The sequence below is a fragment of the Crinia signifera genome, chromosome 5 (assembly GCF_055691185.1).
Source record: "Crinia signifera chromosome 5, ASM5569118v1, whole genome shotgun sequence".
Taxonomy (NCBI): domain Eukaryota; kingdom Metazoa; phylum Chordata; class Amphibia; order Anura; family Myobatrachidae; genus Crinia; species Crinia signifera.
Genome location: NC_139221.1, coordinates 71,758,598 through 71,773,500, shown reverse-complemented (window position 1 = coordinate 71,773,500; position 14,903 = coordinate 71,758,598). Strand labels below are relative to the sequence as shown.

Here is a 14,903-nt window from a genome sequence, read left to right as displayed (position 1 = left end):
GGAGACAAAGGAGAGTAGACCCTGCTTGTATGAGCTTACAATTTATAATTTAAATTAGAAAATATTTTGTCATTTGAAAATCCAATATCTCTTTCTTATAAAGCACTGAACATAGGACAGTTCACAGTCATTATTTTTATATTATCTGGATGAAAAGTTAACAGTTTAGTTTTTATGATTATAAACTTGTACAAAACATGATGTGAATAATATAAATCTATCTTCGTAATGAAGTAACTGTGATCATTTTTGCAACTGGCATAAACCCAGATGTATCAGCATGACAGATTCATTGTCTGCAACTACATAGCGGATGATGTAACAATATATTATAGCAGAGTACTAAGGATTTCAAAAGAACATTTAATTTAGAAATGGCATTCCTGTAATATAAGGACAAGGCATAAAAACGAATCTAATGTGTGAACGTAATATATTAACTCATTGTGTATTTTTTGCATGTAAATATTTCAAAATAATCTGATCACATCCAGGGGCTCACAATCTAAAATTATATAATCTGGTGCCCTCTGTATAGAAAGGTGTAGTTTGACAAAAAGGCAGCGGCACTCGGAGGCTTGGTGGTGAAATAGTGTATTCAGATGGTCACATAAGCGGCCAATGCTTCGGGTTGCTAAATCCCTTTGTCAAGGCGTCACACGCCTTGACAAAGGGGTCTAGCACCCCAAAATGTTGGCCGTATATATATAACTAATTTAATCTAGTTTTAACATAAGGTGTATCTGTCAAAATTGTCAGATGAGTAAACAATATATTGTTAGGGCTTTACAATGGATTTTTGTGCATCCATTTCAATGGGACAAGCTACAAATTTGCATATATGCAAATTATGTCTCCTGATTAGGACATAACAGAATAGCCTTAGGCACAGTGCATATGTCAATGCAATATGTCAAAATTGACAAGAAATGCCACCGGAAAATGATGCCTGACGAGTGTTCTCTGTATGACCTCTACGGCATCTAAGTTATGTGTACTTAGGCATAAGAAAACCTTACTTTTGTCGTTTTAAAGCAGAAGCATGATATGATGGATTATACATGTGTAGCAAGCAGACAGTGAGTAGCTTTCTGTGATCATATATTTTTACAACTCTCAATCACTGTCCTTCAGTACTGTGGACTATATTAAAGGAAAATTCATACAGGAACATTTATTGTATCAGATGCTGACAATTTCTAAACTACCTATTTAACAAAGAGCTGCACTGATACATATACAGTAGATACTATATGTATCAGAGTTGCACCTGACTATATGTAACAGAGTTGCACAGGACTTTGATGGCTCACTCACTTTGGAGTAGCTTTGGCAAAATAGTGTGACCTAAAATCAGAAGCAGCATACAGTAAGTCAAGGAAAAGACATTAATCACTGTCATGGTAAAAACATTTGGGGGGGGGGGGGGGGGGGGGACTTATTCCGGAGAAACAAGACAAGTCCAGACAAGGCTACTGTATAAATATCTTGTGGGGAATGGGTTTTGTTTTTTTGAATAAACAAAACCTCTCATGTGGCAAGCATTTTAAAGAATGAGAAAATAGTAGAGGAAAGAGTGCAAGCTTATATTATAGTCACTGGCAATTAATTGTATTATTATTAAATAACACAAACAGCTTGAAAACCAGTTGTGTGGTCATTGAAGAGACAAGCTTGTATGTGTCAAAAACTTTCCATGTTTTTGAAGGGTCACTGAAACTCTAGATGGACAAAACAGTAGAAATTCAGGCTCACCAGCATCTTGGCCACTTCCACTGCTCCCTCTAGTACAACTTTGAACATTAAAACATAGAGATGCTCATTGTGATGGACAGGTGAGTTTGCATGTAACACATACAGATCTGAGAAAAATGCTTTGCCAAAGTGAAAGTCTACTCAGCTTCAAGTGTCACATCTTTTAACAGTGGGCTATTATTTGGTTGGTAAAAACATACTTCAATTTGAAACTTTGATCTTTTCGGCAGCATAGGTTTAAAAAAAAAACCAAGAGAACGCAGATGATCAATTCACTGTGACGAAGTAACAGAACGGAGCTACTTCAGGGCCAGGAAGAGATTTGTCTCTGCTAGAGAATATTTACTGAGTGATTCCTAATCACATATATTTATAAAAAGGTGTCTTGTTCTGTGCACAGTGTCAAACTTCAAGAGATTAGTGTTTCCATGACAGTGATCAATGTCTTCTCATTGACTTACTGTACGCCGCTTCTGATTTAAGGTCACACTGTTTTCCTAAATCTAATCCAAATACAGGTTTGAGAAAAAAAACAACACACATACTATATGAGTACAGCCGAGCTGTGTGCTACTCCCCATTTCATTTGGACAGAGATTATTAATATGGTATTTTTTAACAATGCTTACAGTTTAGTAAGCACTTATTACAAACTGAACTGAAACACAAAGACCTGGGTTCCCACTGTGCTCCATGGGAGGGAGTCATTAAATAATCGCTGTCTGTTCACATAGCTATGAACTATGGATTTATGGATGTATTATCGCTTTGAACTATAATGTATATATTGGAGCTATTTTGCTCCACCATAAATGACTGGTCCATAATTACTATTCTACACAACATAAAGCCAGGTACAAATTGTAATGTGTGTGTGTGTGTGTGTGTGTGTCTATATCAATTCCCTTATTCTAGCCAGTTTGAGAAGCCATATCCATCTTTAAACTAATTACGTATATCGCAATAGTGAGGGTAAAAAATGACCCATGATTCCACAAACAACACTATATAGCATCTGGTATGCCGTTACTGGGTAGACAATGGTCCGTATTCAATGCGGCCGGCAAGGGGGTTAAATGGTGGAGATCGCTGAAAACAAGCGATCCTCGCTGTTTAACCCCTGCACTGGCCGCTCACCCTATTCTACGTTCCAGGGGAATCTTCGCTGTCACAGGATGACGAGGATTCCCCCAAACAGTGAGGCTCGCGGCTAATGCAGGGAGCCCGCTGCATTTAGTCGCGAGCCTCGCTATTATAGCGGCCGCATATGCCATTTCCCCCTCGCTACAAAAACCTAGTGCAGTTGAATACTGACTCTGCGAGCTGTGATAGTGAGCAGGCAGCACTGCTCACTGTCACAGCTCGCAAAAAGCATTGAATACACCCCATTGTCTAGGCCGGCAGTCACTAGGTTAAACACTAATGGTCGACATACCTTGATAAGCATTGACAAAAGTTTGACACAAACTAATGGTCGACATGAAAAGGGTGGACATGGGTTTTTAACATTTATTTTTTTTAAAGATGTTTTTTTTCATACGTTACTATCCAAGTTGGCATAAAGTGTGAATAGTGGGAGTATAATAGTGTGCAAAGCACTGTGCCCGAAGCATGGCGAGCACAGTGATCCATACGAGAGGACGCAGTACACTTATACAGTGCCCATGTTGAGATATGAAAAACGTTGACTTTATTCATGTTGACCATGTCCATAAGCTTGTGTCGACTGTTTATCAAAGTATGTCGATAATTTCAGTGTCGACCAAGTCACTGACCACCATTAGTGGCCAACCTAGTGACTGTCGACCTAGATATTGTCTACCATTTATTCTGTAAAACTAGCAGCTGCAGATGACCTTTCAGTTGCGACAAGAAAGAATACATTTGGAATCTCGGAGTACTTGCCATCTTGTTGTCCTTGAAGATTCTGAGGGCTCTGCATCCTTTCTTCAAGGTTAGAACTGAGGTCAGAGTTCACAGCAGACATCCTGGTGGAGTCACTCATATCAAATTCATCGCTTTCTATGGAACTTTCATCCTGCCGATACAGATATAGGGCTCACATTGTGAGAAGCTGCAGCATCTAATACTTCACTATTAAATGTTAACTCAGTGTAGAAGTTCTTTGTGCAGTGACAGTACCAGTATAAAAAAATAGCATGGGACTGGGCAATAGCAGATGTCAGCTTTTCTGCGTACAAGAACTTTACCGCTTGCTGCATTAACAAATTGCAGCGTAAGGTGATCATTCAAGCAGAAAGATTTCTTGGGGCAGTTTGAGAAATGCATAATAAAGGGATGAAAGGAGGCTGCGCTTGATGAGCGGCAAGATTAAGGTTGTTTTTTAATAATAAATGTATTATAAAAAGCATTCTAAGCACTACAATCTCGTAATGCCATTTGTTTTGCATACTACAATAAATGAATACCTTTCAATGAATAAAAATAGTATACAGAGAGGAATTGTGCTTTTCTATAGAAAAATAGAAAAGTTTCTACAGTACATACAAATCTCTGAAAACTGAATCGGATCCTGGAAATTGTGACTATCTTCCAGTAGCGGTTTAAATTTTTTTTTTATTTCAATTGTTTAAAAAAAATTAAACAAAATAAAATCACTAATGAAAATAAGGATTCATTTTAAAGGGTTTTTCCTCTGTACTCCGCCCATACTGTTGCCATCCTGAGATAGGGATAGAAGCTTTGCAAGGGGAAGCGGTTGCTGGAGGTGGCCGTTAAAAGCTATCCTGGCAATCCTGGCTAAATAGGGGTAAGTCCCGTCTCTGGGGAAAACACCAGTTATCACAGGACTTAGGGCTCTGCTCCCTACAACAAGCATCGGCCATAAGGTGCTGAACTGCTAAATTAACCAGCATGCACATAGTAGCAGAGGCGATAGCATCTGTCTAGTGGGTGTGAGAGAACATTTATTGTTATTGGTTCTGACAGATGACTTGCGCTGAGCTAGTTTCTTATTTCTGAGAGCTCTCAGTCAGCCTAATCCACAAAGACACCTTGACATCAGAGACACGAGCATGTAATCTGTTTTCATTCATGACTTTGCCTGATGCACAAACAGTCAATAAAGTAGGTAAGCCGAATTAAACACCAATAGCCATCAGTAAATGCCCAGTATGGTTCCTTAACTAACTGCTAAAAAACAAATTCACACATCAAAATATCGTCAATAAATACAGTGGCACACAGATAACCATAAGAGCAATGTGTAAAACATTGATATTATCCTGAAAAATACAGACCTAAACTATAAGAACCCCCCTCACTGGCAACTGAACGCAATTTACAGGGACATTCATCAAATATTCTAGCAGCGAAGTAGAGGCGTTGGTCTCACAGTAACCAATCAAATTCCCGCTTTCAATTATCTGGTGCATTCTATATAATAAAATAAATTAATTGGTTACTATAAATACATCCACTGTTACTCTTTATACGGTTTCATATATTTCCCACTAGTCCCTAACTTTGGTGGTGACTTGGTTATTGGTCCTCGATGACCGTAAAAGTCAATAAAATAATATAAGCACTGACAGGTGCGGCAGTCCAAAAACATCTGGATTCCTTTCAGGCATTACCTCATCTTGCTGCGAATTTAAGAGCTGTAGTTTCATGTGCTTCATGTAAGCCATGGTAATTGGCATATTATAGTCGATCATGCTTGTCACTAGAGTGGGAGGTTTTCCGTTATCTGTAAGAAAGCAAATAGCAGCACAGTTAGTATGTTCCTAGGTTGGTTTGTTACATCTAAGCTGTATCCCTTTTAGAATGAATTTTATTTATTCTGTTTAATATGGGTCTGGTCTTTGGGTATGTATTATATTATTATTTAGCATTGTTGTTATCCTTTATATGGAATCCATAGCACCTAAAAGAATACATAAATGAGCAAAAAACAATGACTTTGAAAATTAAATTTAGGATAAGTTCCAGGTAGATAAAGACTGTTCATCAGGGGACAGGATTCTAAAATTATTATTAGGTTGGCAGAGACCTAGGGAGTAAAACATATTCTAAAGCCACGTACACATTGGCCCTTATTCTGGTTGACTCGCAAGGCTGTGAATTTCGACTACAGTGACTACAAACCATTCCGATGAAGCCAGTTCCTGGTGAAACTAGTGGATGCATGACTGGGAATAAGACTTTATACCCTATCAGGATTATACATCTGGATCCAGCCTGAACAATATGTTAGTCTTTGTTTGTATTCCCATCCCCACCCACCCATTTGTGTGTGTATACCGGTATTAGCCACGTTAGCACAACCCCCATTTTGAAGTGGGTTGCAATCCGATAGCATATCAATTTTTGCTTTTACTTCATATGATTGCATTTGAATATTTATTGGTTATAGTTATATATAATTACCATTAGCTGCACTTTATTGTCAAAACTCCCTCTGGGAACCAATTTATTTGAGAAAATAAAGTATTTATTAATGAATAAAACAATCTAGCTATGGTAATTACTCCATTATATTGATTGTGAGTTTGAACTTGAAGTGACACCTTTGGTGTATCTCTTTCTAGAAAGAGAAGTGGGATGCTGGCCTTCTAGGAGAGTGGCAAAGAAAAAGCCATATCTGAGACTGGCCAATAAAAGATTAATATGGGCAAAAGAACACAGAGGAAGATTGGAAAAAGTGTTATGGACAGGCGAATCGAAGTTTGAGGTGTTTGGATCACACATTTGTGAGTCGCAGTGAAAAGATTTATTTATTATTTATTAACAGTTTCTTATATAGCGCACACATATTACGCAGCGCTTTACAGAGTATAGTTGAACATACACATCAGTCCCTGCCGCAGTGGAGCTTACAATCTATGTTCCCTACCACATCTACACACACACAGTTTCATTCTAGGGTTAATTTTGTTGAAAGAGAATTAACCTACCCGTATATTTTTTGGATTGTGGGAGGAAACCGGAGTACCCGGAGGAAACCCACGCTAGTACGGGGAGAATTTACAAACTCCACACAGTTAGGGCCATGGTGGGAATCGAACCCATGACCTCAGTGCTGTGAGGCAGTAATGCTAACCATTACACTATCTGTACTGCCCAAAAGATGCCTGATGCCATCTGTCAAGAATGGTGGAGGTAATGTGACGGTCTGGGGCTGCTTTGCTTCTGGTAAAGTGGGAGATTTGTACAAGGTACAAGTTGTACAGCGCTTGATTGGAGCAAATTTCCTCCTCCAACAGGACAATGACCTACAGCACACCTCCAAATTATTCAAGAACTATTTAGGGAAGAAGTAGGCAGCTGGTATTCTGTCTGTAATGGAGTGGCCAGCAGTCACCAGATCTCAACCTCATTGAGCTGTTGTGGAAGCAGCTTGACCGTATGGTACTCATGAAGTGCCAATCAAACCAATCCAACTTGTGGGTGCTTCAGGAAGCATGGGGTGAAATTTCTTTAGGTAAAGATCTAGATTAATTGACAGCTAGAATGCCAAAGGTCTACAATGCTGTAATTGCTGCAAAGGGACCAAAGCAAAGTTGTAATGTCAAAATTATTATTTCAAATAATGGGGCAGATGTATTAAGCTATAAATGCAAAGGTGATAAAGAGAGATAAACGTCCAGCCAATCACCTGCTAACTGCCATGTTACAGGCTGTGTTTGAAAAAAGTCAGTAAGGAGCTGATTGGCTGGACGTTTATCTCTCTTTATCAACCTTGCATTTATCTCTTGGTAAGGCTTAATACATCTGCCCCAAAAATCAGTCAGTTTTCATGTAAAACACGAGATTGTCTGGATGACCCCCAATCTTTTGAATGGTAATGTATGTGCTCTATATCGTTCATTCTGTAGCTCCAGGGAGTTCAAGGGAAATCGTTACTGATATCATTAGCTGCTTTTATTGCACAATGTGCATGTAGCTTAAGAGAGAAAAAAAAAGTACATGAGGGGAGAGGACCTTGCTCATAGGAGCTTGCATTCTAAAGGCTAGAGACAGACAGGAGTGACACAGAAGGGTTAAGGCCCCCATACACTAGTGCGATTTGTCCCGATTTCCCCCGATTCTGATGGATCAGACCAAATCGCATTTTTGTTAGACATCTGCTTCAACCTGATGCATGGCCCAGTGCGCATCAGGTCGAAGTTGAAGGTCGGACGTGCTGCACATAACATAAGTCATGTGTGCAGCAGTCAGTGGCACATCGCGGGTGCTTTTAAGCAGCCGCGATGTATCGCATTCAACTTCCCTTGTACTTCCCGGCAGTTCCCCCTAAAAGCTTTTACATTGATTTATCGCATGTAAAAAATGGCACATCAAGTTGGGTGTTGGCCCTCCCATAGTGCTGCCATTGGAGCTCAAGGGAAATCAGTTCTGACTTTCCCTTAAGACGAGTCGGACTAATGTACGGGGCCTTTAGAAAAGATATAAGTATAAATTCTTCAATTTCAGGAAAGAGGCCTTTACAGTTCTGTTATAGACTGCATTTCCGAAGGGCTAATCTGTATTGCTGTGCTGGAAGCAAAGAGGTATAACAAACATAAAAGCATTACCGGGCATAAGCTGGTCAGCTGTAGTACTACCCTTATACTGCATGTGACCACTTTGGTTTTACAGATTCATTTATAGATGCATTTCTGGGGACAGGAGACTGCTTTGTGTACTTTGATACAAATGAATAGTGTACGGTAAGTGTTCTTTATAACACAAAATCAAAAGCCTGTGAGCTTTACCTGGAGGACCACAGTGCAGTTTAAGGAAACATAGATAAGAACCATTCTAGTCTGCCCCTTTTAACCATATTGTTACCTCAAACCCTAATTGATCCTTATTTCTTTGTAAGATATCCTTATGTCTATCCCATGAAGGTTTAAATTGTTCTACTGTCTAATGGTGTACACACAGGTACAATCTGCACGAGATTTTGACTATATAGTGCGTTCACCTATCGCAAGCAGAAAGTCTTGGCTGCCTTGACTATATAGTGCAGATTATATAGTCAAAGTTGTATGCAGATCGCATGCATACCGTGCAATGCGATCTCGATGCAATCTGATCATGTTGGGATTGCATCGCACGGTACTCGCACCGTGTGTACACATAGGGTTACCACCTCAGCCCTTTAATTCCGGACATATATTAATTACACAGGTTCTGTGGCTGGCTGAATTCAAGACTCCATTTCACCTGGTTTTAAACTGCCACAGGACCTGTGTAATTAATATGTGTCCGGAATTAAAGGGATGAGGTGGTAACCCTTTGTACACACTATTAGGGGGAAATTTACTAAGATGTTTATTCTACTTCACATGTGATGTTGCTATGGGGTAAATTTCCCTACCACAGGCTATTCCATTTGTCCATTACCCTTTCTGTGAAGTAATATTTCCTCAGATTTCCCCTGAACCTACCTCCCTCCAGTTTCAGTGCATGTACTTATGTTCTAATACTTCTCTTCCAGACCTTATTAAAACCCTTGATATACTTGAAACCCCACATTTTGCTTCTATGCTCCAAACTATACTGTAATATTGAGTTTTTTTAGTCTTTCTGGTTAAGTTTTGTGATGTAGGCCATGCACCACTTTAGTTGCCCAGTACTAAGCAATGAAAGGACAAATCATGTAAACCTGAAAATCAGGAGGAGATAGCAACTATCATCAGCCATGTATAATGCAATTTGATGCACATGTGTCATGAGATGTCTACTAAATGACTATGATCAATGACATATGTTATTGTCTGTAGAACATACTTGGGGGCCGTTGCTCTCACCTTTGTGATCAGCTCCATCTGGGTTTAAATGCATTCTCTTCTGACATTCTGAGCAGCTCATCAGAAATCTGGTCACTGCTTCTCTGGGAAGAAAGGCATACGTCTCCGAAATCTAGAAAAATTCACAAAATAGCCGCCATATGAATTTTGCCATTTTATTCAGTGATTAGCCCAACAAACCAACAATAAAACCAAGCAAACATGTATATTATTCATTTTAAAGGGCAGAGACATTTTCCAGTGATTATTCAGATGATCTGTAACATTAGGTAGGTCCTAAGGCTACAAATATATCAAACTTTAATGCTTGATGAAACATACAGTAGTAGTACAATTGTAAATCTTAACCGTACATTCTCAATCTACCTTAAATCTTAACAGAGCTTTGACCCAACCTTACACCAATGTCTTAAAATCAGGACACTAAAGAGCACTTTTGTGGAGCCTAGCAGTACACTTTACATTGACTGGAAGACTAAATACCTTTTGCACATCAAGAAATCTAGTTTCATACTTATATGTATTACGGCTGGTGGACACCACGCCCATTTCTGTAAACCCATAGAGTTGCTACAACCAAAAAATTGTGCCTCCTAGGAGTCTCCTAGTGTTCGACCATTTTTGTGTGACCATCGTATTGTACCATGCCCCTGAGGAAGTCGTGTGTACGACGAAACGCGTTGGGCTTAATTGGCGTTTATGGACATCCGTCTACTGTTTAATTGTACAATCTGTTGTAACACCATCGGTTCACAGCAACTGTAATTGGACCTTACATATATACTGCTATGCTCCTTTGAGCAACTTTTTAATAAATAGTTTTTTACTGTTATTTGATTTGTTCAATCATATAAGGTCTTTAGCGCACCCTGAAAACCCCCCATTTTTTCCACTAAAGAGAAGTATATACATCCTGTCTTATACTGCGCTACTCGGCAAAATGGGATAGGGTTCCAAATTCCTCTTGTGTTTTGCAGCAGGGGTTTGTTTCTTGCTAATGAGATCATCATTACCTTGGTCCAGCTCTTGATAAAAACACTTTTCAAAGCATAAAAGCTACAGTTCTCCGAGGTAGTAAGTGCATTGACCATAATGACCTCAAACAACTTTTCAGAACAAAAAAAGACTAAAAAGGTAAAAAAAAAGCCAAGATACATGTTTTAAACAGCAGTGTCGTGAGTTGCTGGCTTTCGGACCATGGCAATGCAACCCACAGGCACAAACATCCCACTGCCTGAGTGCGTGCAAGAAAAAGCACAACTAAACTCACCCCTTCAATTGGAGAACCAACTGTATATACATAGAGACCAGAAAGGGACATATTTAGCATATATACAGTACATGGACATTAAAATGAGTAATATAACACAGAGGCCTAAGAATTTAAAATACTAGAAAATACTAGTTTAAAAAAGCACAATAAGTTCCGAATATAAAAAAAAAAAAACTAAAAAAGTGCCCATACACTGATCTGACTTGTCTGAGACACAAGTCGAACCTGATTTCCCCTGAACTCCCCCTGCAGTTCCCTGGGAGGGCTTCCATATGATTTTCCACTTGAAGTGCCATTTTTTACATGCGATAAATGGATGTGATACATCGCAGATGCTTATAAGCATCTGAGGTATGCCGCTGATGGGTCCAATTATGATTTATCCTACTGTATGTGCTGCATGTAGCATCTCAGGCTCCTATCTGATGCGCATACGGAAATGCGCATTGGCTCTGATCTGATGTAAAAAAACTCTGATTTGGCCAGTTATCATCTGATATATCGGGCTGATCTGTTGGAATTGAATGAAAACACCCCAAATCACACCAGTGTATGACAGGGTTGCCGACTTTACCAGTCTCCTCTCTGGGAGAAAAGGAGAGATAGGACACCAGGTGTGAGATTTAATAGGATGAGAGAATCAGAAAGTGAGAGATTTGGTAAGAAATCTCCAGTTTTTTTTTTTTTTTAATCGGCAATCATTTACACTGCAAAACCAGTTTGATTTTGCAGTGTAAATGATTGCCGCTTTACAAAAACTGGAGATTTCTTACCACATCTCTCACTTTCTGATTCTCTCATCCTATTAAATCTCACCCTCTGTGTCCCGATAGGGCGCCTGGGGAGGAGTAGGGTTGCTTGAGCTGCAGTTAAGATAATTGGGGTGTCAAGCCCAAAAAACTGTAGAAATGCAAAAAGGAAAGGTTAAACTGCGTTACACCTAAGAACATGCAACAGGTGTGATAAAATAACATTGTAATTTATTAAAACAAGGGTATTAGGTACTTAAAAAGCAATGTATAATTGTTGTGAAATAATATATAAGAAAGGTACAGCTGGTATCATGCAAGTTTCAACGATATGGAAATAGTCAGCCACGGTCCAAGCAGATTCCTGTCCAGTGTCCGTTCCTATGGTGCTTTCCTTAATGTCCCAAATGTTTGAGGCCGATATTTCCAATGAAAGGACTTTGAAGGAAGGACTGCGCTCTCCTGGCGATGGAACACCTATTTGAAATGGAGTTCCACTTGGTGTTCTGGCTGTTTGGAGTCCCAATATGGAAAATGGCTGCCGGGATAACGTGGAAGCTGGTTCGGTCACAGAGTGGAAAGACAGGTGTATAATCCGATTGGTGGGTGGGCGTGCTGAGAGTCACCGACGCGTTTCGCTTTCTCACATTGAGCAAGCTGTAAAGCAAAACGCGTCTGTCTTTTCACTCTGTGACCGGACCAGCTTCCACGTTATCCCGGCAGCCGTTTTCCATATTGGGACTCCAAACAGCCAGTGCACCAAGTGGAACTCCATTTCAAATAGGTGTTCCATCGGCAGGAGAGCGCAGTCCCTCCTTCAAAGTCATTTCATTGGAAATATTGGCCTCAAACATTTGGGACATTAAGGAAAGCACCATAGGAAAAGACACTGGACAGGAATCCGCTTGGACCTTGGATGACTATATCCATGTCATTGAAACCTGCATGATACCAGCTGTACCTTTTTTATATATTGTTTCACAGCAATTATACATTGCTTTTTAAGTAGCTAATACCCTTGTTTTAATAAATTACATTGTTATTTTATCACACCTGTTTCATGTTCTTAGGTGTAATGCAGTTTAACCTTTCCTTTTTCCTCTCCGGGAGAAGATTGGAGAGGAGACTTTCAGCAGCAGTTCGGTGGGCGGGGCTTGAAATTGATGTCATTAAGCCCCGCCCCATGATGTAAAATAACCTAATTTGCGGATCTCCATTGAGGGGGCGGGGCTAAAATGCAGCGATTGTGTCATTTTAGCTCTGCCCCCTCCTCTGAGACCCGCAAATTGTGACATTTAAATACCGAAGTCGGGTGGGAAGGCGCTGCGATCAGGGGGCGCAGTGGGGGTCCCCCAGAATCCGGGAGGGTTGCCCACCTTTCTGGGGGGCCGGGAGGGGGGCCCGATTTTCGAGAGCCTCCCGGCCATTACGGGAGGGTAGGCATGTGGGTGATTTTTTTGCTTTGCTTGTAGATCATAAACAATTATTTTATTCTAAAAAAAAGCCCTAACATCTTGCACTTATGCACCTTTAAATAAAAAGATGAAGAGTGTTTTAGCAAAATGCTTTGTTTGCAACCTTGAATGAGAGCAAAACTAACAAACTATTGTTCGGATGAAACACAAAGTGATTTTTGTGAACATGCTGGATGTCAGTACATGCCAACCTTGTAGGCCAGCAAACAGACAATACTGTTATATAACCAGCATTAGCGGAGTGCTGCCTCTTACCTTGGCCTGCTTATGTTCTTGTTCTATCAAGCCAAACACTTTATACAGCACCAGTTTCAGAGTTTTCAAACTATTTTTTTAACTTAAATACACAAAACTACCATTAAACACTTCATTATTCATAGAACTCTCTTGTTGAGGCTTTATATTTACATTACAACAATGAAGGTTCGCCCTTACATTTAGATAGACAATGGCAACATACTGTACATGTGCTAACTACACTGTGAGTGCTGATTAATATAATAGTAAAACGTTAATAAATGGGTAGCCTTTAGAAGCTGTCAGAAAACTATGGTAATTTCACATCTGGCACACAAACTGCTAATTGGAGTAGTGCATACAAATGGACACAAATATGGTCGTACAAAACGTCAGCACCCTTTACAAGTGAAATACTCATAGTTACATACCCTCCAGCATCCTACAGGAGACTCCTGTTTCAGTGTGTAATCTCCTGCTGCCCAGGATTGTAAATAAAAAAAACAATAAAATCTTTTGATTATTCACTACAGCTCAACTCAGGATGCCACCAAGCAGTTTCTGGACAAGGGAAGTGACTGTGACTGGTGCTGTAATTGCTCTGGAGTCCCTGCTGATGACTCTTTTTAGTCCCTTGTTGGTACTCAGGCCAGATAGACAGCAGCAGGATCACATACTGTGTTCTTAACTCTGCTGTGTGTATGAAGATTTGTTGCTACTGCTAGTGTGCTGTGACTGAGGATAATAATTTTTTTTAGTGTGTACTTACCCTCTCCTAAAAACATTTCTACTCCATACCCCCTACACAGCATGAGGATTACCCAATGCCCTGTCCCTTGATGCAATAATGTTTCTCTACCATATACTTCTTCTACACTATCTTGTACTGTAAGTTGTTTTTCTGTTTGGCTCATTTGTTTATGTACTTTGTTGGCACTATGGAACCCATTTGGTGTCGTTTAAATAAATAATAAACTTTATTTAAACATGTTTAATCAAAGTATCTGTTGTCCGATATGCTTTGTAGAATACTACAAAGGTAAAACAGCACATCCTACAGGATGCCAATTTACTATAAGTTGCTGGCAGTCCAATGTTCATAATAACATACCATCTAACACAGTGTTCCCAACCCTGGTACTCAATTACCCCCAACAGTCCAGGTTTTCTCAGTTACCCGGCAGGTGCATAGGTGCACTCATTATTTAGACACATGTTAAAAGATCCAAAGGTGGAGCTAATTATTTCACCTGTGATTCTGTGTGGAGACCTGGAAAATGTGCACTGTTGGGGGTACTTGAGGACCAGGGTTGGGAACCACTGATCTAACACACCAAATAAACACATCCTAACCATAGGCGAAGACAAAACCCTAAGTGCAGCCTAACCCTAACCATAATGTAACAGTTTTTTGAGAATTACTGAGGCCCGGCTCAGTATTTCTGTCCAGACTTGGATCCGAAAACAATTTTTTTGTGTTCTGGATTTGATAAAAAGTCCCTCCCTCATGGTTTGGGGGACATTTTATACCGTACGCCGGATAGAGAGGTGCAGGTTGGGCGGCAGTGTTTTTTTTTTTTGAATCATGTATTTTTATTGAGTTTTTAAATTTACATATACAATATGTGCATTAAACTTACTAACATATAAAAAAAAA

At 39.7% G+C, this 14,903-nt stretch overlaps 1 protein-coding gene across 4 annotated transcripts in view; it reads right to left on the bottom strand.

Moving 5' to 3' along the window:
- The window catches only part of NOL4 (nucleolar protein 4), a 289,423-nt gene that overhangs the window by 110,447 nt on the left and 164,073 nt on the right, over positions 1-14,903 (bottom strand). For all 4 annotated transcript variants that reach the window (XM_083187452.1, XM_083187451.1, XM_083187453.1 and 1 more), the window contains exons 3-5: positions 9,513-9,624; positions 5,352-5,464; positions 3,661-3,793 (exon numbers count right to left, since the gene is read on the bottom strand). In XM_083187452.1, coding sequence (XP_083043578.1) covers positions 3,661-3,793; positions 5,352-5,464; positions 9,513-9,624 — 358 coding nt within the window. The remainder of the gene's footprint in view (positions 1-3,660; positions 3,794-5,351; positions 5,465-9,512; positions 9,625-14,903) is intronic.